At 42.3% G+C, this 24,899-nt stretch overlaps 1 protein-coding gene across 3 annotated transcripts in view; it reads right to left on the reverse strand.

The window, feature by feature from the left end:
* Positions 1 to 22,284, reverse strand: part of mxi1 (max interactor 1, dimerization protein) — a 46,609-nt gene extending 24,325 nt beyond the window's left edge. Inside the window, exons 1-2 of one of the 3 annotated variants that reach the window (XM_055646973.1) lie at positions 22,111 to 22,284; positions 5,079 to 5,166 (exon numbers count right to left, since the gene is read on the reverse strand). In XM_055646973.1, coding sequence (XP_055502948.1) covers positions 5,079 to 5,166; positions 22,111 to 22,198 — 176 coding nt within the window. In that variant the 5' untranslated portion in view covers positions 22,199 to 22,284. Of the gene's footprint in view, positions 1 to 5,078; positions 5,167 to 5,445; positions 5,731 to 22,110 lie in introns of those variants that run through there. The other 2 variants (XM_055646972.1, XM_055646974.1) reach the window with 2 other exon arrangements.
* Between the last annotated feature and the right edge of the window lie 2,615 nt (positions 22,285 to 24,899).

Here is a 24,899-nt window from a genome sequence, read left to right on the forward strand (position 1 = left end):
CAAAGATTTTTCTCCTCATCTCAGTACGGCGAGCAATAAGAAAACACTCTGCATTTACACATCGTCTTCTACTTAGAAAATCATCTAAGACACAATTAAAATAAAATATGTAAGAAAAGGGATGACCAGAAGCCTAGTCATGTATTCACATAAATAACTGCCCTGGTTGGCCCATTGGTTCTGCCTGCTCTTGGCCCATTGAATTCATCTCAACATACCTCAAAATCGACTAGTCCCTCATTGTCCAGTTCCTTCCCACATATATCTGGGACACTTCACAAGCTTTCCACCACCTTAACAATTTATAATTCCTTGGCCCCACCACCTCATCTTTACCATGGACCCAGTCCCTCTGCACTCCATCAGGAAGACTTCAGGGTGTCTGTTTCTCCTAGCACTAAGGCCAAGGTCCCCTCAGTTAACACTGTCCTCCTCCTGGTGGAAATTATTATAACCCTTTTATTATTTGTCTTACTTTCTTGAAATCAAAGGTGTAGCCATGGACACTCGCAAGAGCCCCAAATATACCAGAGTGGTTGTTTGGCTATGTTGAATGCTCTTTGTTCCAAACATACTCTGGCACTACTCCCCAACTCTTTCTCTGCTACATCGATCCCATAGCAGGACAATTCAATTTTACCCTGGCCACAAATTCATTTGACACCTCTCTCCCCTTTCTTGATCTGAGATGTCCTTTTTCTTCAGGAAACATGGTTTTCCTTTGGCAATTGTGGATGGAGCCTTCACCCATGTCTCCTCTTTATCCTGTAATTCTGCTCTTGCTCGCCCTTCTGCACGGATGGAACAGGAAGAGGGTTCCCCTGGTTATCTTTTGCCCCATGAGCCGCTACATTTAAAACATAATTCTCCAACATTTCCCCAGAATCATTGCAATCCCTCCACCAGTCACATCTTCCGCTCCACATCCCGTTCACGGAGATCACCCTCAGTGAACACTCTACACTCTGTTTCAGGACAGTCTTAACAGAAGAAAGTGGACAGGCAAACATCTTTAAAGATAATTCTAGAAGTCACGGTCTAGATGTCAAAGCTACAGCAGCAAATAGTTTGAAACGGAAGCTTATTCTGAAGCTATGAGTTGAAATAAGTTACCGAATAAAAAGCGGTGAGGCTGTAAAAAAGTGTGATTATAATTATGAGAATCTTTGTAAGGGAGGCATCAGAGCAACTAATGTACAATGCAAGTTAAAAAAAACTCTGGATGCAGGAAATCTGAAATAAAACAGAAGATACTGGAACCATTAAGCAAGTCAACCAGCATCTGAAAATTGAGTTAAGGTTTTGTGTCTTTAGTTTAGTTTAGAGGTACAGCACGAAAACAGACCCTTCGGCCCACCGAGTCCCAGCCGACCAGTGAACGCCCCATACACTAGTTCTATCCTACACACTAGGGACAATTTACAATTTTTACCGAAGCCAATTAACCTACAAAACTACTTCTTTGGAACGTGGGAGGAAACCGGAGCACCTGGAGAAAACCCGTGCAATCACGGGGAGAACGTACAAACTGTGTACAGACAGCACCAGTAGTCAGGATCAAACATGGGTCTCTAGCACTTTAAGGCAGCAACTCTACCACAGCGTTACCATTCTGCCCCAGCCTCTGATGCTGTCATGGATCAGAACTGAGAAAAAGGGGAAATAAATATTTTTTTAAGTTGCAGGGAGGGTGGGAGTGGGATGCAAAGGGAATATCTCTGATTGGGCAAACTCAAGGCTGTCCTTGGATATACTGTAAAATAACTCCTTTGGAAAAAAAGTTAATGGGGCAGTTGGGGATGGAAAACATGGTGGTTTAATCATTACAAGCTATGAAATTAAGCCAGTTAGAATGAGACCATTAACAAAATAAATGTGCGGGTGGCAAAACACAGGTCTGCAGGACCTGCTCAGCAAAAACACTGAGCCAATATCACAGATGGATGACATGGCCCGTTCTGATATAGATAGAGAAAGCTGTTTAGGCAACAGAAAGCTTAGGGTTGCTTCTGAGTACAGAATACAAGTGCTCTGCAAAGCAGTCGCCTGATTTGGTATCTCCAATATACAGGAGATCGCATTGTGAATACTGAACGCAATACACTAGATTGTAAAAAGTGCAAGTAAATTCACTGCTTCAACTAGAAGGATTGTTTGGGTCCCTGAGAAGGGAAAAGTTGAAAGAACATTTGCTGCATCTCTTGCAGTTACTTGAGAAAGTGTTGATGTCCTATCTATCTTTTCCTTAACTTTCCTATGGTTTGAAATTAACTTTTCTCTTCTTCCCAGTTCTGAAATGTGGTCTTGAACCCAAAATGTTAACTCTGTTACACTTATTACACATTCGGCCTAACCAGCTGAGTCCTTCCAGCATTTCCTATTACAATACACAACGCAGATCAGTGAGAACATGGATGAGAAACAGGAACCAGATTTTTGAATCAGCATGTTTACTGAGGTGAATTGCAATCAAGAGTGCATTTAAGTAATACAGTCAAGAGTAACAAAGACAAAGAAATTGGTGCTAGAGCAGAGAGTGGATTAAGATGGAATCGAAAGCATTGCTCAGAGGTTGGTGACCCAGGATTAGAATAGATGGCAGAATTTGACAACAATAGCTTAAAAAGACATAATATAGAACATGTTGCCTATCCCTTCCTCAAATAATAGAACATTAAATGGAGACACAAGAAACTGCAGATGCTTGAACCTTGAGCAAACAAAAAAAACCCAGCTGAAGGACCAGGCAGCATCTGTGGAGAGAATGGGACATTTCACATTTTGCGTTGAGATCCATCTTCAGACTGATGGAGGAGAGATAGTTAAGAGAAAGCAGTCTGGGGAAGGATTGCGGCAAGAATTTACACACGATTGATGGACATAGGTATGGAAGGGCTGATAGCAGACAAGTCAAAACAGGAAAGGATTTTCACAATGAATCAAAGGGTCCTGGTGAATGTTGTAGACCAAAGGAATCTAGGTACATATTTCCCTGAAAGTAGTGTCACAGGTAGATAAGGTGGTCAAGAAGGTTTTTGGTCCATTTACCCTCATCAGTCAAGGTATTGAATATGGAAGTTGACACGTCATGTTACAGTTGTGCAATACGTTGGTGAGGCCGCATTTGGAGTTTTATGTTTAGGGTATTTGGAACAAATTGCCAGAGCTAGTAGTTGAGACAAGTACAAAAACAACATTTAAAAGACATTTGGACAGGCACATGGATAGGAAAGATTAATAGGGAAAGGCCAAACACAGATGAGCTTAGATGAGGCATATTGGTCGACACAGATGTTAAATATAGAAAAAAATTGAAAACATACCAAAAAATAAGTGCAGGAGTAGGCCATTCTGCCCTTCAAGTCATCAATGTGATCATGGCTAAATCAGTACCCCCTTTCCTGCTTTTTCCCCATATCCATTGATTCCTTTAGCCCCAAGAGCTAAATCTAACTATCTCTTGAAAACACCCAGTGAATTAGCCTCCACTGCCTTCTGTGGCAGAGAATTTCACAGATTCACAGCTCTGGGTGAAAAAATGGTTCCTCATCCCAGTCCTAAATGGCCTACTCCTTATTCTTAAACTGTGACCCCTGGTTCTGGACTCCCCCAATTTCGGAACAAGTTGGGCCGATGGGCTCGTTTTTACACAGGCACCTAAAAATGATCACTGAGATTTATCCTAAGCATAAGTGCACTACATGGCATACTACATATGAAAGCATACAGGTGCAAATTCAGTACTGAGTGTATCTGAGCAGATATGGAGAATCCGGGAGGGGAACAAAATAGTATAATAAAATAGTTCCTGCTTCTGACTTCTATTCTGTTTCTTTAAATGAAAAACTGTCCTTATCATCTGTATGAAGTACCACCTTTCTCAACTAGGTTCCACCATTGCAAGAAATAACACTTTCCTTGAGAGAAGAATCAAAGGGTGGAATGGAAGTTAAATCGAATTCCAATCTGAATGCCACTTGACTATGGAGACCCTTTATGCATTTTTTTTCATTTAGATTCAGCAAATTTTGGTGGATCAGGAGGACTGCTCATGCTGTTATGCTGAAAGTAGGAGGGACTTAGACACCACAAACAGTTTTAGCCTTACATGTCATGACATGTACCGAGTTTGCATTAAACTGCAATTTGAAAAGTAAAACCACCAATTTAAAAAAGCACAGCTTATATTTAGTTGCAATTTTATCTTTCAATTCTAATATGTAGTCAACGCTTTTCTCTTATATACCACACTACAATGAGCAAATGGTCATAAATTGTCCTTCATAATTTTACATTGCACCATCAAAAAAAGAAACAGCTGACATAGAAAGCTAATGAAATAAATACCTATTATAGGTGAGCAATCTGAATAGTCACTTTATATCTAGACCTCGACAGAATGAAACAAAGTTGTAGTGAATTGCATAATTTTTCCGTGCAAAGTGATGTGCAATAAACAAAACAAATGAAATAATTCTGGACACTTCGAAATTTTAATTATTGAATGTACTTTAGATGTTCATTGCAACTGAAACTTATTGTAGTGAAATGCAGGTTCACGGAGAGAAGGCGGATGAGAAAATCTGATGAACCAACCGTCCGTGTAAAAATGACAAAGATGAACATTCTCCGTGAGAAAGATCCATATTTCCGTACCGCCCCCCCCCCTTTCAATTTCACATCAGTGTGTTTTTAAAACTGTAAATCTGACAATCAGCTGATCACAGATGGCGCTCGAAGCTCCCTTTTCCCCATCCCCCATTAAAATATAATTAGCTTTGCATTTTCTTTTCCCTCCAACACTATACACTATTCACCTAAACACAAGCAAAAAAATCGTGGCTGAAGAAAAAGCCTCGAATTTTTATTTGGAAAAGTTGCTGCAGGTTTGGCTGAGCTGGGTATTGTTTAAAAAAAATGAATTACAAAATATATATAAAATGGCGGGTACAGTAACTACACATAAACAGCACTCGGTCCGGTTTAAAATTTGCCCCCACTTTAATGTGCTTGCACTGAAATGCATCACGTTTACGTGCAAGTGATTGAAAAGGACTCGGATTTTATTTTATTTTTACCTATTGCTCGAATTCTTTTTGGTTTTCATTTTCCTCCTGGTCGCCTCCACATCGCAGGGTAACGACGATGCATATCCGTGCTCTGCTTCTGAGAGGAAAACAAAAACAAGTTCACGTTCGCCTTCGCACATATATATTATACATTATAAAGTATTTATCGCTGACAATCGCCAATTGTTTGCCCTTTTTTTTTTACATATAACGAGAAGCAGGGCGATTGATGTCAGGGTGTTTGCTGCTTCTTCTGCTGCGGTTGATGGCAGTTGGAACTCCTGGCGATTTGAATTCTCTTTAAAAAAATACCAAATAATAATTTATCCGATGTGTTTATTCCAAGAAAAGCTGTGCCGTTTCTTCTTTTCTTTACCTCGGTCTCTTCTCTCTAAAAACTCGGCCGCTTCTATCAGTCTCTGGATGTTGATTAATTGCACTGCGTTCATTATTTCGTTTATTTTTAAAATTTGGTCGTGTATTTACAAGGTACAAAAATAAATTTTTTTTGATATAAAAATGGGTGGAATTTATTTTTACAAAAAAAAAGATCTGAATAAAAAATGAAAGGTTTTTCTTGTTAATAAAAAAGAGGGGGGGAAGCGAGCGCTCCGCAAGCAGCCGACCCTCCTCCCTCCTCTCACTCTCTGTCAGTCCAAGTTTGTTTACCTCAGGAAATATCGAGGACGGCTCCGACTGAGCGGCTCCATTGCGCCTGCGTTCACCGCCGCTCTGGGGCGCCCTCTCTCAATCCCTCCCCCAACTTCACCTCCCTCCGCGGAGCACGCCGGGAAATGTAGTTTACATCCTCGCCCTCCCCGCTGCCGCAGACGCGGGCGAAGACTACAATTCTGTCATTCTGTCGAAGACTACAATTCCCGTGGTTGTTGGTGCTCTGGGCTTCTCCGCCCGCAGAGAGAGGGAGGGAGGGAGGGAGGGAGGGAAGGGGCGGGGCTCCCAGCCCGGGGTGTGCACGCGCGCACACGGGGCGTGCAGCCAGCGAGCAATGCAACTTTGCAAAAGTGCCCTTGCACCGTGGCTCCTATTATTTGCACGCCAACGTAATCTCTCCCCCCCTCTCTCGTGTGAGTAGTAAATTAAAGATAATGCGTTTATTTATTTATCGATAACGTTGTTGGAATAAGTTGGATGGCTCGCTTTTTTTTAAGACCCGCAAACAAACATCGTTGGGAATCATTTGTCGGTTTATTTTCATTCTTGCAAAACCAAGCTTGTTTGAATTGAGACATTTCTCACCAACACTATTTTCTGCAGGGTGGGGGCTCTGAAAGTTATGGGTGCCACTTCATCCAGTTGAAAATTCAAAATCCATTTATTGCCACGTTTAAGTTTGTGTTAGCTCAATTAAATCAAAGAACAACAATGCCCCAGTATAGCTATATATTTTACATAAAGTTAAACACGAAATGCTGGAGATACTCAGCGGGTCAGGCAACATCTCTAGAGAAAATGGATAGGCGACGTTTCGGGTCGGGACCCTTCTTCAGACTGGTGATTTTTTTACGTAAAGTGTAACAGTAAATATCTTACTGCAATCTTATATAGGGAGGATAATTCCCCTGATTGGGGATTCTCGAACTAGGGATCATCCTCTGAAAGCAAGGGGTAGGTCATTTAATATTGAAGTTATAAATGGCTTCCCTCGGTACATACGATACGATAGAACTTTATTTATCCCAGGAGGGAAATTCGTGACGATTCTTTAATAATTTCTACACTGCAAAGGATCAGTTATGAATTGCTTCCAGAACTGAGTGATAGATTTATTTTAGTAAAGGAATTAAGAGAGATACAAAGCCTGGAGTAACTCAGCGTGTCAGACAGCATCTCTGGAGAAAAGTAATGGGTGACGTTTTGGGCTAAACCCCTTCTTCAGGCTGAGAGTCAGGGGAGAGGAAAACGAGATATATGAAAAGGTTACAAAGAAACAAATGAATGAAAGGACTCCCAGCCTGAAGGGTCTCGACCCAAAACGCCACCTATTCCCTTTCTCCAGAGATGCTGCCTTACAGTGGGTTACTCCAGCTTTTTGTGTCTATCTTCGGTGTAAACCAGCATCTGCAGTTTCTCCCTACACAAGGAATTAGAAGATATGGAAATATGGCAAAAAAAATATAGGGGGAAGATCAGCACGATCTTGATAGAGCAGGTTCAAGGGGCTGAATGGACTATTCTGCCTCTTTCTTTATGTTCAAGTAGGAGCATTGTTGCCACAATTACAAAATATGTGCACTAATATCAGTTAATATATTATACTCGATTCCTTGTATCTTTCTAGCCATATAGGTATTTGTTAAAGATCTTGTGACATTTCCTGGATGTCTGCCAAAATTCCTATATCAAACAACACAAAAAACGAGCCAAGCATCACACTGCTGTGCTATATTGTGTTTGCGTGCATAATATGTGCTGTATGAGTGATGTGATAGATATCTACAAAGGAGTTCAGACAGTGATCTTGAAAGATCTTTGCAGCCACTAGTTGGTTGAGGCTTTTAGAATCTTACAATAGTCAAGAGACAAGCCAACCCGTTTAGAGCAGATATCGTGTAGCTTTGAAAAAACGAGAGACATTAAGAAACATTTGAATGTTGAGTCTACTTTCGAAAGAGTGTTTGATGTCTACAGGCTAGTTGTGAGCAAAAATTCCTCAAATGGATATTTATTAATCTACACCAATACTAAACAAAAAATCAACAGTGAGGTTGTGCAAAGAAACACAGAATGAAATTCTGCAGCCACGCAGAACTCAAGTACTTTATTAGCTTAGCCAACTTTTCTCCAGAGATGCTGCCTGACCTGCTGTATTATTCCAGCACTTTGTGTGTATTTTCGGTATAAACTAGCATCAGCAGTTAGTTCCTACACAGAATGAAACTTTTACTGTGCAGAAAGAAAATGTGACGCTTTCAGTTCTAAAGCATCATTTTGTTCCATTTAAAAGTGTTTGTAACCTGTCCAATAAAGGAAATTGCAACTTTGTCATTTTATTATGATTATTCTTGATATAAGACCCATGGAACTTTTTGATGGCTGGCAATTAGGAAACTTGCATTTAATGACACCTGTCTTAACTTTGGGAGGTCCCAAAAGATTTAAAGCCACTCTTCTCTTGTGACCGTTGTTGCAAATAGGAAATGCAGCATCCTCTTTAGATCAAAATGGATACATATTTTGTTCAGGCAACTTGTTACATGTCCTCATTCAGGCAGTAAATTAATTAAATACAATGTATACTTAGTTTCTTAATTTTGTTGGAATTCCCTCTGATATATTTGTAGTGTACATACTTAACCACGATGAATATATGTTTATATATTAATGTAATTGTCAATTGTTATTCATAAAGATATCATAGTTTGTTGTAGCTCCAAAGTATATTCAGGGTACAATGGGTGGGGGGGGGGGGGGGGGGGGGGGGGGGGGGGGGGGGGGGGGAGAGGACAAAAAGTACTAAAAATAGACTGGAAATCTGGACATTGGAGCAAAAGAAAAAACAGATCCTGTAAATCCAAAATGAAATCAGAGATGCTCAGCAGGAGAAGCAGCAACAGATGCTTCAGAGTCAACATTTTACGTCAAGAACAGGAAGAGTGAAGTGTTTCTCTTTTATTTGCAGAGGGAAGGGAGGGGGGTGAACAGAGGACAGGGTGCAGACCAAAATTGTCTAGCTAACAATTACTTTAAAAACTAGCAGCTGAAATAAAAATGAGACGGAAGCAAGTTGACATAAAGCAGCAGCATTATCTGTGAAATATATACCTAGTGTAAGCCACAAGGGTTGTAACATGTCTGGTCAGAAGATTAGCTGCTTTTATTTCCATTTACTTATTCAGAGAAACAGCATCCAAACAGGCCCTTTGACCCACCAAGTCCACATCGACCATTCAAACTAGTTCTATGTTGTCCCACTTTCACATCCACTCTCTACACACTAGGATCAATTTACAGAGGCTATTAGTTTAGTTCAGTTAAGAGATACAGTGTGGAAACATGCCCTTCGGCCAACCGAGTCCACGCTGACCAATGATCACCCATATACTAGTTCCATGCTACACACTATAGACAATTTTACAGAAGCCAATTAACCTACAAACCTGCTTGTCTTTGGAATGTGGGAGGAAACCCACGCAGTCACAGGGAGAATGTACAAACTCTACCGCTGCACCACCATGCCACCAACAGTGTTTGGCCGGTTTGACCATCACATCCACATGTTTTTGAGATGTTGGAAACCCTTGCAGTGGTAGGAAGAATGTGCAAACTCCATACAGACAGTACCCCATTGGAGGTTGTTCCTCAAGCTTATGTGGGGCAATATTGGAACAATGTAAAGGATGAAGGACCGAGAGGTCAGAATGAGAAAAGGACAAGGAATTAAAGTGACAGATGCCTGGTACGCCAATGTTTCCCTTGTAAGTTGAATAGTGAGCATCCAATCTATATTTGGTTTCTCCATTAGAGTGGAAATTAAATCACGAGCACTAAATGCCATGCAATAAATTGGAAGGTACAAGCGAATCATTGCTTCACCTGAAAGGACTCGATGGTGGGAAGGGCAGAGGTAAAGCACTTAAATATTGCACCTCCTGCAGTTGGCTGGGAAATTGCTGTGAGGAGGGCAGTCATAGGTGGAGAACAATGAGTGTACCATTGTAGCACGGAAGGAAACAAGTCTTTCTGAAAGCCAAAAGGGGATGCAGAGGGAAGATGTGTCTGGTGGTGATGGGATCCCGTTGCAGATGGTGGTAATTATGCAGGATGTATAGAAAACTAGACATGTTGGACTTTATTTCCGCATATTTCTAACATGCCGACTGCCTAGGCGCAGGAGCTGAGGCACCATAAGTGATTGTCGTATTTGTGACTTCACTCGAGCAGTTTGCCACGTTATGGGGTGATTTGGAATCTTAATGCCGATTTAAAGAACACCCTTTCAAATGTTCTTAAACAACAATGCAAGATGTTTGAAAGTAGTTCGCTTGTCCGGGTCACTGATTGGGAGGGAGTATATGTTTAATAATGAGGATAAACCTGTATTGTTATATAAAAACTTCCTAATACGTGGTTTCATTTTAACATAATTATAACATGTCAGGATGCAAGTCAGGATACCACGAGTGATCTCACTGTTTCTGTGCAGGAGGAGGGGTTAAAAAAAAAAAAAAAGGCACAGTAGCTACTGCTAACATTTTTTGTAGGTGCAGATTTAAAAATTCATTCATAGGTTATGGGGATTGCTGGCAAGCCTAACTTTAACTACCCATCCTATTTCCTTTTGAAGGTGGTGGCGAGTTGGCTGCTTAAACCACTGCAGTCCATGTGCTAGATTCCCAGATAACATCCCCAGTGTTATGATGTTGGTAATAATGAATACCTGTTTATACCAAAGAAAGACACAATGTACTGGAAGTAACACAATTTCAATCGAGCTATCCACAGTGTACAGATACATGGTAACAGGAATAACGTTTAGTGCAAGATAAAGCCAGTAAAATCCAATCAAAGAGTCTGAGGATCTCCAATGAGATAGATAGTAGTTCAGGACGGCTTTCTAGTTGTTTGTAAGATGGTTCAGTTGCCTGATAACAGCTGGGGAGAATCTCCAGGTTCAGGGAGATTCACTCCCTGAATCTGGAGGTATGCGTTTTCACGCTTTTATACCCTTTGCCCGATAGGAGTGGGGAGAAGAGGGAGTGGCCAGGGTACGACTTGTCCTTGATTATGTTGGTGGCTTTGCTGAGGTAGCGTAAATGGAGTCGATGGAAGGGAGGTTGGTTTGTGTGATGGTTTGGGCTGTGTCCACAATTCTCTGAAACTTCTTGCTGTCTTGAATGGAGCTGTTTCCAAACCATGCTGTGATGCATCCAAATGTGAACAGAGGGAAAAAAATCAAGGATGAGCACAAGAACTCTGAAGAAATTGAACAACTGTTATGTTATACTACTAATTGGCCCTCCCCCTCCTGTTGAAGCAATTACTGTGATATCCCATTGAGGTGAAAAGTTCAGAGTGTTCCTGTCTTGCAACTTTGTTTTGAAGTGTGTTGGAAGCTGATAGGAAGGAGCAGCGAATCAAAAGGAAGAAAGGCAGCCGGACGGACGGACGGCAGGCGGCAGCCACAGACTTTTATATAATGATAGATAGATAGATAGATAGATAGATGTCCCAGATAGAACAATGAAATTATGTTGCTGCAGCACAACAGAATACGCAAGCATAGTACACTGTAAACAATATAATAAAGAGAAAAAAGTCCATTACGTATATATACACACATACTCACAAATACACACACACACACAAACATTATATATGTGTATATAGTGCAAAAATAACAATATCACTCTATTGTAGGTCAGAGCTTATTTGAGGTTGTTGTGCTTAATAGCCTGATGGCTGCAGGGAAGAAGCTGTTCCTGAACCTGGACAGTACAGTTTTCAGGCTCCTATACCTTCTTCCCGATGGCAGGAGTGAAATGAGTGTAATGCCAGGATGGTGTGGGTCTCTGATGATGCTGGCTTCCTTTTTGAGGCAGCAACTACAGTAAATCCCTTTGATGGTGGGGAGGTCAGAACCAGTGATGGACTGGGCAGTGTTTCTCAACTTTTAGCAGACTTTTTCGCTCCTGGGCATTCCAGTTTCCAAACCAGGCCATGATGCAACCAGTCAATATGCTCTCTACTGTACACATGTAGAAGTTCAAGAGATAGTGGCTGATTTTCCACCTTGGCACTACTTTCCGGCACTGACCCAATATTCCTTGATCCCTTTAATATCTAACTCAGCCATTTCTTGACTTCATGCAAAGTGAATACAATAGAATACAGGGGTGGCACGGCGGTGCAGTGGTAGAGTTGCTGCCTTACAGCGCCAAAGACCCGGGTTTGATCCTGAGTGCAAGTGCTGTCTGCACGGAGTTTGTATAATCTCCCTTTTACTGCATGGGTTTTCTCTGGGTGCTCCGGTTTACTCCCACACTTAAAAGACGCACAGGTTTGTAGGTTAATTGGCTCCGGTAAAAAAAATGGTAAATTGTCCTTGTGTTAGTGTACGGACTGATCGCTGTTCAGCGTGGTCTCGGAGGGCCGATGGTTTGCCCACTGTAGCTCTAAAGACGAACCGTCTGAAAATTCTCTTCTGTGACAATAACAACTTCAGGGTACAGTCAAAGCAAATTATACAATTCAGATTGAAAATACTTCACAAGATGGGAATTATTGTAAATGTAAATGTAAATTGTAAATGTAGCAATGTCCATCACACAGATCAGACTCCCAACCATTGATGCCATCCATACTTCACACGGTCTCAGAAGAGCAGCCAACAAAATCAAAGACTTGTTCCATCCTGGTCATTTCTTCTTCTCCCTGCTCCCATTGGGCAAAAGGTACAGAATCTTGAAAGCACGCACCGCCACTCAGGAACAGCTTCTTCCCCTCTGTTATCAGGCTTCTGAATGGTTCTTCCATAAGGTAGGATCAGGGCTGGATTTAGATGAAGAGAGGCCCTAGGCTATTCCACTTGTGAGGCCCCTCCCAATCCCCCACCCCCACGACGAGAGGAAGATGGAAGAGTCCACCAGATTGACACTGATGTGCAGCCGAGTGTGGCCAATGAGATAAGGCCTGGAAAGCTGCGCTTTTTATTTATTGCCAGTGCTAGTGTCGAGTTATCAGTTTAAAACATTATTATCCTGAAATGGAGGAAAATTACTGAAGTGTTGTTTAGCGACTACAGTGCGTTGTGACAGCATATATAAGAAAGGCCTTTGACAGTGTCACAAATATTATACACCAGGCCCGTATAAAGCTTTTCAAAAAGGGGGGTGGCATGGCAGGATTGCAAAAATTTTATGTGAAATAAGTGCATGCAGTGCATATCACAAGCGTGAAGCTGAAAGTCCCTCGCGGCCGAAGGTCTGAGGTTTTAAATGCTCTCTGGTGCAATCTGAACATTATTTTGGAGCATTTTTGCTCCAAATTTATGACCAATATTTCAGAATTATTTTTGGTTGAGTCAAGAGTAATGAGTGGTTGGAATGGGGTCATTGCTGTATACATTTTTTTAAATCAAGAATTGAAGCTGTCCTTGTTTTAATAATCAAATTGTACTGTAAAATGTTATATGTAAAATGTTATAAAGGAGCATGCAAACACTGCAAATAAAATACTGTAAGTTTTTGCAGTAAATAAAACCTTTTTTTAGAAAATGTTTTGTGTGTTGATTTGATTGCCTGTTACTGTTCGACTGTGTTAGTGTGTGCACATTAAAAATATGATGCAAAATGAAAGTCGCAAACTATAGAATTCATATTTTTCAGGCATGTTATCAAGGAAAAGAAAGCAGTTCCAATTGTTTGATATTATTCATATGGAGGAGAAAATATAATTACTCTAAAACCTACCTTAATTTAGCAATCTCACTAAAGATAATCCCCTTTCCCCCTCCCCTCCCTCTCTCACCTCCCTCTCCCTCTCTCTCCCCATCTCTCTCTCTCCTCCCCTCCTCTCTCTCCCCCTCCCTCTCAACCCCCCCTTTCCCCCTCTCACATCCCCCCCTCTCTCTCCCTCCCATCCCAGTGAGGCTCCGACTCCGCACCGCAGACACCGCAGCCACCCCCCCCCCCCCCCCCCCCCCCGGCCCGGAGAAACTGGCACCTGCAACGCAATATTCAACTACTTACCTGGAATAGACACGAGGCATCGAGGTGATTTTGTGGAGTGCAAATGGAGATCTGAACCCGCCCGGGCCCACTGCCCACGCGCGGAGAGACAGCGTGATTTTGCGTCGCTACTGCGCCACCGACTTCCCCCACTGCGCAGGCGCGGATGGTCGCAATTTTTTTCCCCAAAAACTTCCAGCGACCGGAACCAAAATTTTGGGTAATTTCCGTCAAAGTGGAAATGCTGATAGCGTGCCAATTTTATTTTTCTCTGGATTTTTTTTTTACTCTGGGAAATAAACACCTTGGCCGGAGGCCCCCTAGATTTTGAGGCCCTAGGCTTCAACCTATGAGGCCTGTAGGTAAATCCGACCCTGCCGAGGCCCCCCTAGATCTCAAGGCCCTAAGCTTAAGCTTGTGAAGCTTATACGTGAATCCGGCCCTGGGTAGGGTACTGTCCGATTCACCTCTACCCCATTGCAGACATGAACCTTGTCTATAGAACTGTTGAGCTACAATGCTGAGAATTATATTCTGCACTCTGTATATTCCCCAATGCTCCACCCATTGTACTTGAGTTTGACGATTATAGCTATGTTTAGTATTATCTGATTGGTAAATAACATGCAATACAAAGCTTCTCACGTAGCTTGGTACACGCAACAATAATACACCTAAACCTTTCTATTCTAGGCTGTTATCAGAGTGCTGTATCGCCGTGCTTCATGATTCCCAGTATTGTCTTGCTCCATCAATTCTACCTCTGCCTCACATATTATTGTGGCTGTAGCATATAACATGAAAGCATAAATCATCAGTGCAAACATAAAATCTATATTGTTATGGACATATGCATTTACAACATATATTGTAGATTAGTAAGGACAAGGTCAAAGAGGCCCATAAGTCAGACCACAAATGTTGTTGCTCTGACCTAAAGGACGGCCCCACATTAGAGTACATACTGTGTTTCTTTCAAATGGTGTGCAACATAGAATAGTACATCACAGGAACAGGCCCTTCAGCCCACAATATCTGTGCCAAACATGATGTCCAACTGGTTTCCTCTGTCTGCACACGATTCCATAGGCCTCTTCCCTGCGTATCTAAGTGCCTATCCAAAAACATCTTAAATACCACTCTCATATCTAGCATTTAACGTGGGGGAATGTGAACTAGTCACCACAAGAGTGGAGGTCACCAGGAAGTGTTTTTGGCCATATGTATGAACCTTAATGGAGTTGGTGATCAATGCTGAGGACTCTCAAGTTCACTCCCTTCCAACCTATCCTTTTTCTCCAGAGATGTTGCCTGTCCTGCTGGGTTATTCCAGCACTGTGTGTCTATCTTCACTCCCTTCCAAACATGTGTGATTGTGTTAGTGAGAAAGTGCAGGCAGTATGGCCAATTGGACTTTTACTGTAAGGTAAGACTTTGTGAGGTATGATTATGCCAAGGTGTTGCTTATCATCATTGCTATTAGATGAGCCCAACCAGTTTAAACAGGTTGCCCTTTAATTAAGCCCATTTAAAGTCATCTGTCAGGTTTTCGTGGTATCGATTTGATATAACAGTGAGTCATTTTACATGCTATATGAAGTTATTTTAGGCAGAACGAGATAATGATAATAATGGAACATTAGACCGTAGAACCAGTAGAACCAGTTGTTGACAGCATTTGTTGACAGCTTTACGTATCCTATGCATCAGCCACATTGCTAACTAATCCTTACATACTTCCTTTAATGGGAATTATGTTTTAATATAATTCTCTAATTTCTTTGTCACTCTAACTAGTTTCGATCGGCAATATTAACGACACTGGCTTCTTATTTATGATACATTCAGTCAATTCATTTTAAATTCCCTGGGAGGATTTTGAACTCACATCTCTGGATAGAAACATAAAAAATAGGTGTAGGAGTAGGCCATTCGGCCCTTCGAGCTTGCACCGCCATTTGATATGATCATGGCTGATCATCCAACTCAGTATCCCATCTCTGCCTTCTCTCCATACCCCCTGATCCCTTTAGCCACAAGGGCCACATCTAACTCCCTCTTAAATATAGCCAATGAACTGGCCTCAACTACCTTCTGTGGCAGAGAATTCCACAGATTCACCACTCTCTGTGTAAAAAATGATTTCCTCATCTCGGTCCTAAAAGTCTTCCCTCTTATCCTTAAACTGTGACCCCTGGTTCTGGACTTCCCCAACATCTGGAACAACCTTCCTGCATCTAGCCTGTCCAACCCCTTAAGAAGTTTGTAAGTTTCTATAAGATCTCCCCTCAGTCTTCTGAATTCCAACATGTACAAGCCGAGTCTATCCAGTCTTTCCTCATATGAAGGTCCTGCCATCCCAGGAATCAGTCTGGTGAACCTTCTCTGTACTCCCTCTATGGCAAGAATGTCTTTCCTCAGATTAGGAGACCAAAACTGTACACAATACTCCAGGTGTGGTCTCACAAAGACCCTGTACAACTGCAGTAGAACCTCCATGCTCCTATACTCAAATCCTTTTGCTATGAATGCTAACATACCATTTGCTTTCCTCACTGCCTGCTGCACCTGCATTCCTACTTTCAATGACTGGTGTACCATGACACCGAGGTCTCGTTGCATCTCCCCTTTTCCTAATCGGCCACCATTCAGATAATAGTCTACTTTCCTGTTTTTGCCACCAAAGTGGATAACCTCACATTTATCCACATTATACTGCATCTGCCATGCCTTTGCCCACTCACCCAACCTATCCAAGTCACCTTGCAGCCTCCTAGCATCATCCTCACAGCTAACACTGCCCCCCAGCTTCGTGTCATCCGCAAACTTGGAGATGTTGCATTCAATTCCCTCATCCAGATCATTAATATATATTGTAAATAGCTGGGGTCCCAGCACTGAGCCTTGGGGTACCCCACTAGTCACTGCCTGCCATTCTGAAAAGGACCCGTTTACTCCTACTCTTTGCTTCCTGTCTGCCAGCCAGTTCTCTATCCACATCAATACTGAACCCCCAATACCATGTGCTTTAAGTTTGTATGCTAATCTCTTATGTGGGACCTTGTCGAAAGCCTTCTGAAAGTCCAGATATAACACATCCACTGGTTCTCCCTTATCCACTCTACTAGTTACATCCTCGAAAAATTCTATAAGATAAGTAGTTTAGGCCAGAGATTTTCCAGAGCCATTAAATTTACAATTTAGTTTGGGCCTCAAGTGCATCAGCCTCTGTAAGATTTGTAAGCAGTAAATGGGGGGATGCTTTCTGAATATCCCCACATAACATACAGTCGTGTTTGCAGTATATTTCTCAGTTAAATAGCTTGCCGGCGTCATTAAGTGAGTAATGGTCTCTTGGTTGAGGTATTGAGTGACTGCTGTGAGAAAAGCAAGTTAAATCAATCCAGCTAAATGCCACCCAATCAGTTTATCATCACCAAAGAACTTCCAAGGTTGAGGTGAGACATCATGGTCTCTGGCTAAAAATGGTCAATGGGTCTAAATGCTGGAACTTCCAGGCTAACAGCACTGTGGGAAGATGTTCAGCAGAAGGATTGTGGCCATTCAAGAAGGTGGTTCACAACTACCTTTCATGGACAATTAGGAATGAGCAATAAATGCTGGCCTTTCCAGCAATAGGGCCAAAGATGAACATTTACTTTAGTGATACAATGTGGAAACAGGCCCTTTGGCCCATTGAGTCCGCGCCGACCAACGACCACCCCGTACATTACCACCCCCTACACTACTACACTACCACTATCTAGAGACAATTTACAGAAGCCAATTAACCTACAAACCTGCACATCTTTGGAATGTGGAAGGAAACTGGAGCACCCATAGGAACCCCACATGGTCACAGGGAGAACATGCAAACTCTGTACAGACAGCACCCGTAGTCAGTATCAAACCCAGGTCTCTGGCACTGTAAGGCAGCAACTCTTCTGCTGCGCTACTGAGCTGCCCCCAAACAAATTTACAAATATTTCTATATGGAGCTAGAAGCTGATAGGTCTTTTGAGCCTCAATTGAAGAGGACAGAGAATCAAAGAAGTAAAATAGAAGACAAAATCAGTGGTTAATACAGGGCCTGTCCCACTTCGCCGTCATTTACGCGACAGGCCGGTACGGTAGTGACTGACGATGGTCGCGCGCGTCATCGCCCGTCATCATGCGCCTTCAAATATTTTATCTCCTCTGCAAGTAGAATTAGTCAGCGTATTGACATCATTTGTTAAGTGAAACATTGATAAAATTATTGTTTGCTTTCTGAATTACTCCCAACAAACACAAAATTGTATTCCATTACAGCAGTTTGAGGGTTTGAACCCAGCTTAAGAATTAGTTTGAAAATATTTTTTTTAAAGTGTTAGTAAAATTGTTGATAGTTATTTAAAAAAAAAACAATTTGGTTGCTAGTGTTCTTTTAGGATATAAAATCTGCAATCCTTACCTGAATGTTAACTTTTGAAACATCCTTAACTAAGGATGTTTCAAAAATATTTATTAAGGTGTTACTCTGAAGCCATTACTCTGAAAGCATTGATGCTTACGGCGTAATTATTTTCTCATTGTGGCCGACTGCGTATAGGCGGCGCGCTATGGCGCATGGTTACGCACGGTGACATAATCATGCATCACCACGCGCTACATGTACGAGGTCAGGACGCCTGCGTGCGATCACAATGCGCCCGCGTGCGTATGCGATACGTCACGCCGAATGCGCGTGAAGATTTTGTGCCCTACAAAATCCGCACGCTACTGCGCGCAACTCCATACTCCTCCATGCTTCTCCATTCGACCGTCCCGCGCAGCCCACACGCTTCCCATGCATCTCAACGCGATGACGAGATCACGTAAATGGCGCGCAAATGACGACCAAGTGGGACAGGCCCTTACCACCTCACCCGTAGCACAGCCAGTCACACCTGCGTGCAAGCCTCAGTTCATAGTTTCCAGGACCACTCACCATGAGATCTTCCCAATATAGTTCAGATTAGATCCTTTTGGCCCATCAAATATTTGGGTGATATTTAAAAGCATTTAGCTGATTTTCACTCCCATTTATCAATTGCTGTCACAGATGCTTTTAAAAACAAATGTATTGTATATAGCTGAGAAATCCAAAGTCTTCAAGAATTAATAACAGTTGCTGCCTGACTAGAGAATCACACCACACTGACAGAATCACACTGCTCGGAAACAGGATTTTTTACCTAATGAATCTGTCATGATTCCAATTATACCAATCTCAATGTATCCAATCAACTAACCCCCTTCCTCAACCCCTTCATCTCAACACAGCAGGCAATTTACTGGTCAATTAACCTCCCAACCTACATGTCTTTGAGATGTGGGACAAAACCTGGGCACTGGAAGAAACTATGTGGTGACAAGGAGAACATGCAAACTCCACATAGGCAGAACCAGAGGTCTCGATTGAACCTGGGCCATGAGCTGTGAGGCAGCAGTTTTGCCAGCTGTACCTGCTGAGTGCTTCCCGCAAGTTTTGCCATCACTTCAGATTTCCAACATTTAATCCACAAAGTGCATTGTACTTTTGCTTCACCAACATTATGGATAAACTTCATTATGCTTTCATCGCGAGTCATAGTATTAATTCTAAATTTAAACAGTGTAGGTCTAATGTATGTAAAAATAAAAACCCAGCTCACACCAGTGCTAAGCTTATGGTGTAAATACATCCTCAGGAAGTACTAAGGGCACAGTGTTAGACAGCTCAATGATTCAGGAGAATGTGGTAAATAGACTGATAGAGATCTAAAATGAAATTGTTTGCCCTGCTGTACCGCTTAGTTTTTACAGTGGCTCTCCATAGCTTGGATCAATAAAACATGAGAATTAAGGGATGTTCAGAAGAAGACACTGAGTCCTGGAGTAGCTCAGTGGGTCATGCAACATAAGTTTGTTTTGGAGCATGCCAGTGTTGAGTTTGACCAAAGATAGACAGACACAAAGTGCTGGAGTAACTCAGCATGTCAGGCAGCATCTCTGGAGAAAATGGTTAGATGACGTTTCAGATCACGACCCTTATTCAGTTTGGTTAACTCTCATTCCAGTTGTTAAAAAGCAAAAACATCACAAAACCACTTCTATCCTGCCAGCTGCTTTCTCCTAAATATCCCGAAACTGTAGTATTTCTAATTACCAGGCCTTTAACTGTCCCTCTGAAGTGGCATGACATTGTTGTTTGTGGAGTAAGGTGGTAGTGGGTGAAAGGTGGGGATAGAAACAACAACAAATTCATTTTTTGAAAAAAATGTGCTGCCATATTGCTTCATTTATTTAATTCTGTCAAAATTAATACCAAATTTTATTAAAATTGACATTTGTAGATTAAGATTACAGCAATCCTTTTGATTACATAAAAGTATTGTCTTAACTGGCTAATAATTGAATAATTTATCATTGTGTAAGGTGGGAGAGTCTAGGATCAGAGCCCACAGCCTCCGAATAAAAGGACGTACCATTAGAAAGGAGATGAGGAAGTAATGATTTCATCAGAATATAGTGAATACGTGGAATTCATTGCCACAGACGGCCAAGTCAATGGATATTTTTAAGGCAGAGATTGACAGATTCTTGATTAGTACGGATGTCTGGGGTTATGGGGAGGAGGCAGGAGAATGGGATTGACGGGCAAAGATAGGTCAGCCATGATTGAATGGTGAGTAGACTTGAAAGGCTGATGGGCCTTATTCTGCTCCTAGAATTTATGAACGTGCACGGTAGTCATTTTAAAACTGACAATGGAAAATAATGGGTCCTTGGTAAGGTGAAGCTGAATATTTGTATCCAATACTGAATCTTTAACTCTGAAGGTTCAACTCTTCCCCCCTTCTACATATGGCAAGCTTCGCTTTAATATGCTATTTTCCTCCATCGGAAACTTACTGTAGTGAGAGAATCAAGCGCTGGTTCTCTCCCTGGCGGTAACTGTTCCGAGACGTTTAAATTAAATCTTGTTTTCATCGGTAACCAGCAGGCATTTTTGGACAAAGATGTCTCTCCCAGTACCATCTCTAAGTGGTGCCAAAAGCACAGCGCATTATTGTTTCGGCTTGTTGTCATTGTGACATTTTACTAAAGAGTCCTGTAACAAAAATGTTTGCTTTGTTTTAAGTAGGGAACTCCTGGGCAGAATGGAGATAAGAGTGATTGTCGACACGCATGTGCAGAGAGCTGTGGGTATCTGGTGCAGGCTGTCTCTCTATCACTGGCCAGTGCTTCTCAAAACACGTGGCGATTGTATTCGTGTTTGGTGCATCGAAACAAATGCACCTGTCATTACAAACGTCTCATCGCAATGAACCTTAAAAGGCAAGCATCAAAGGATTCCTCGTAATGTTATTAAGCGCCTCGGTTTGCGAAACTGCTTTTTATACAGTGTCTTTTTATTCGTTGGTTAATTGTACTAGAAATCGTCCGGGGGTAATACAGGACAGAAGGTTTAATTGCTAAGAACATTTATCTCAGCGTCTCTGCACATCCCGGAGATTAAAGAAAGACGTTCGATGACTTGCTGGATTCAAACCGATTTAGTCCCATTTTTACTTCTTCTGTAAAAAGGATTATTACACTAATTAAACACCGCAGCCAATTTAAGAATAAGGGAGAGATGATTCCCAATAATCTCTTGGCAAGGTTTAAATATGATAACTGCATATAACATCTGATTCTCTGCCTCGGTTGATTTACTGACGCCCATAAACATACATTTTAAATACATATTTTCAAATAATGTCATTTTATATATAGGTCAGTAAAATAGCATCTGCATATCAGCGTCAGTTAAAACTGCACTTTTTAATCCTCTAGTTTTTTTAATCATCACAAATGATTAGGCCATTCGGCCCATCAAGTTTATTCCACCATTAATTCATGGCTGGTCTATCTCCCCCTCCTAACACCATTCTCCTGTCTTAGAAGCATGGAATATAGGCGCAGGAGGAGGCCATTTGGCCCTTCCAGGCAGCACCGCCATTCATTGTGATCGTGGCTGATCATCCGCAATCAGTAACCCAATCAGTAATCAGTCTTCCCATAACCTCTGACACCCGTACTAATCAAAAATATATATAAATTCCAGACACAATTCAATGCAATATTCCCCAAACACTCTCTAAGATACCTTTAATCTACAGGCTTGTGGGGGCACCTGTTCATAGGATGAAAGTTAAATATCCTTGACATTAATCGTAAGGAAACTTTCCAGTTGCAGCCGGAGCCAAAACAGTGGGTTTTATCTTTCCTTTGTGTATCTACAGTGACTAATACAAGTTGTTTATTTCTATGTACATTTGCAGACAGTCAGGAATTGGCCCCGCACTTACTATCCGTTGCTTGCTCGGTCCTTTCTATATGACTGGCCGCTTCCAGAATAACTTGAACATTCTGCAGAAAAGTATCGATCTGATGCATCGACTCCCCGGGCGAGAAAGAAGCGCGACTCTGTTGCAAGTTCTAAGACACAGGCGATTTGCCGCTGACCGTAAAGGTAAAGTGACAGGCCGATTATTTCCGGGGCCTTCCGCGTCCTCTAATCGTCTCTCCCATGTGAGTTTCAGCCAGTCTCCGTCTGATGCCGCCAATGAATAGCATTCAGCATTCAGGATCCGACCCTACAGGCGCGCTTCGCTTTATTCCCGAGAGCCGGGCGCGCCACTCCGTGCTGTTTAAGCGCCCTTGTTTAACCCCACACTGAACTCACTCTGAAGCTTTACCTCACCCGCAGAAGCTTTAATCTTTAAAAAGAAACATCTTTAATTAAAGCGGAATAGTAGTTATTAAAACATGTTTCCTCCAAAGTTAGAGTGCACTTTATTTCAATGAGTTAAAGCGGATTTAAGGCCGTCACGACAGCAAAACATAAATAAGGATTAGAGTTTAATGCAAACTGTTCACTGCCGGTGTAAACACATTTGAGGCATGTTGTAGGAGTTACAACTCTTCACTAACTATACCGCATTTCCTTCCCCTTCTTCATCGCCAGCAAACCCACAGATTTCCATTTTAAACCGGTGTAAATTACAGGAGCCAAACACAAAATGCTGAGAAACTCAGCAGCGGGTCAAGCAGCATCTGAGGAGGGAATACACATCTGCCGTTTCTAGTCTACAAGTTGGAATTGAATGAACTAATGAGTTAATATCCCCCGAATTAAAGGAAGTATAAAACAACTGGTTTGTGGTAAATATCTGTTTTGGTACACTGTAGTACATTAGGAGAAGGAATCTGCTACCTTGATTAATCTGGCCACTTTGTGACTTCAGATCCTAAATGCCTCCATTACACTCAACAATTTCTCTTAGGACTCCTCCCACTTCCTCCAAATCCAAGGCGTAGCTATGGGCACTCGCATCGGCCCTAGCTATGCCTGCCTCTCTGCAGGGTACGCCAAACAATCCCTGTTTCAGGCATACACTGGCCCTATCACCGAACTCTACCTCTGCTACACTGACGACTGCATTGGTGCTACCTCCTGCTTTCATGCAGAACTCACTGACTTCATCAACTTCACTGCATCACAGGAAACAGACTATTGACCGACATCTACTACAAAACTACTGACTCCCATAGCTAACTTGACTACACTTCTTACCATCCTGCTTCCTGTAAAGATTATCCCCTACTCCCAATTCCTCCACCTACGCCGCATCTGCGCCCATGATGAAGTGTTCCATACCAGGTCATCCGAGATGTCCTCATTCTTCAGGGAATGGGGATCCCCTCTTCCATTATAGATGAGGCTCTCACTAGGATCTCCTCGATATTCCGCATCTCCGCTCTTATTCCCACTCCCCCCATTTGTAACAAGGACAGAGTCCCCCTTGTCCTCACCTTCCACCCCATCAGCCGTCGCATACAGCATATAATCCTCCAACATTTTCACCACCTGAAATAGGATCCCACTACTGGCCACATCTTCCCATCTCCACCCCTTTCTGCTTTCCGCAGAGACCGTTCCCTCCGAAACTCCCTGTTCAACTTGTTCCCACCCAAACCACCCCCTCCCAAGGTACTTTCCCCTGCTACCGCAGGAGATGCAACACCTGTCCCTTTACCTCCCATTCTACTCTATCCAAGGACCCAAACAGTCTTTGCAGGTGAGGCAGAGTTTCACTTGCACCTCATCGAACTTCATCTATGTCAACTTCTCTACATTGGCGAGACCAAGCACAGGCTCGGCGTTCGTTTCACTGAACACCTCCGCTCAGTCCGTCTTGACCTACCTGATCTCCCGGTGGCTCAGCACTTCACTCCCCTTCCCATTCCCAATCTGACCTTTCTTTCCTGGGCCTCCTCCATTGTCAGAGTGAGGCCCAGTGCAAATTGGAGGAACAGCACCTAGTATTTTGCTTGGGTAGTTTACACATCAAGAGTCAAGAATGTTTTATTGTCATATGTCCCAGATAGAACAATGAAATTCTTTCTTGCTGCAGCACAACAGAATATATAAACATAGTACAACATAGTTCAGCAGTGTGAACATTGACTTGTCTAACTTCACATAGCCCTTGCTTTCTCTCTCCATCCCCTTCCCCTTCCCAGTTCTCCCACTATAACTGTCTCCGCTTACATTCTATCTTTGTCCCGCCCCCTCCCCTGACATCAGTCTGAAGAAGGGTCTCGACCCGAAACGTCACCCATTCCTTCTCTCAAGAGATGCTGCCTCACCCGCTGAGTTACTCCAGCATTTTGTGTCTACCTTTGATTTATCTACCGTTATTTCAAATTAATCTCTTCCGCGATGGTCCTGGTGCTATGAAGTTGAATTTTTCACCTCTCTGTTTGGTTACTAAAAATGAGTATTTGTGAGATGTGATTAGGAAGAGTGGTAAAGTGGGTGGATTTTTTAAAGGAACTATGTGTACATTTCCATTGACTTCTCTAACATTAACATACAGCTGGATTTTTCTTGGCACCAGACACTGCTAGTCTCAGGCCCGGTTGCATTTCGCTGCTAAATACACTGTCTTTTTCAGGTCACTGCCCAGATAGTCCCTGCAATTAAATTGTCCGCCCAAGACCAATTAGAAGCCGATTACTTCAGTCACTGGAAGCCTCATTAGAATTGCTAACTTATCCCTTCATCTACGTACGTATCAAGTCAACTATCTCC

This window comes from Leucoraja erinacea, chromosome 15, assembly GCF_028641065.1.
Source record: "Leucoraja erinacea ecotype New England chromosome 15, Leri_hhj_1, whole genome shotgun sequence".
Lineage (NCBI taxonomy): Eukaryota > Metazoa > Chordata > Chondrichthyes > Rajiformes > Rajidae > Leucoraja > Leucoraja erinaceus.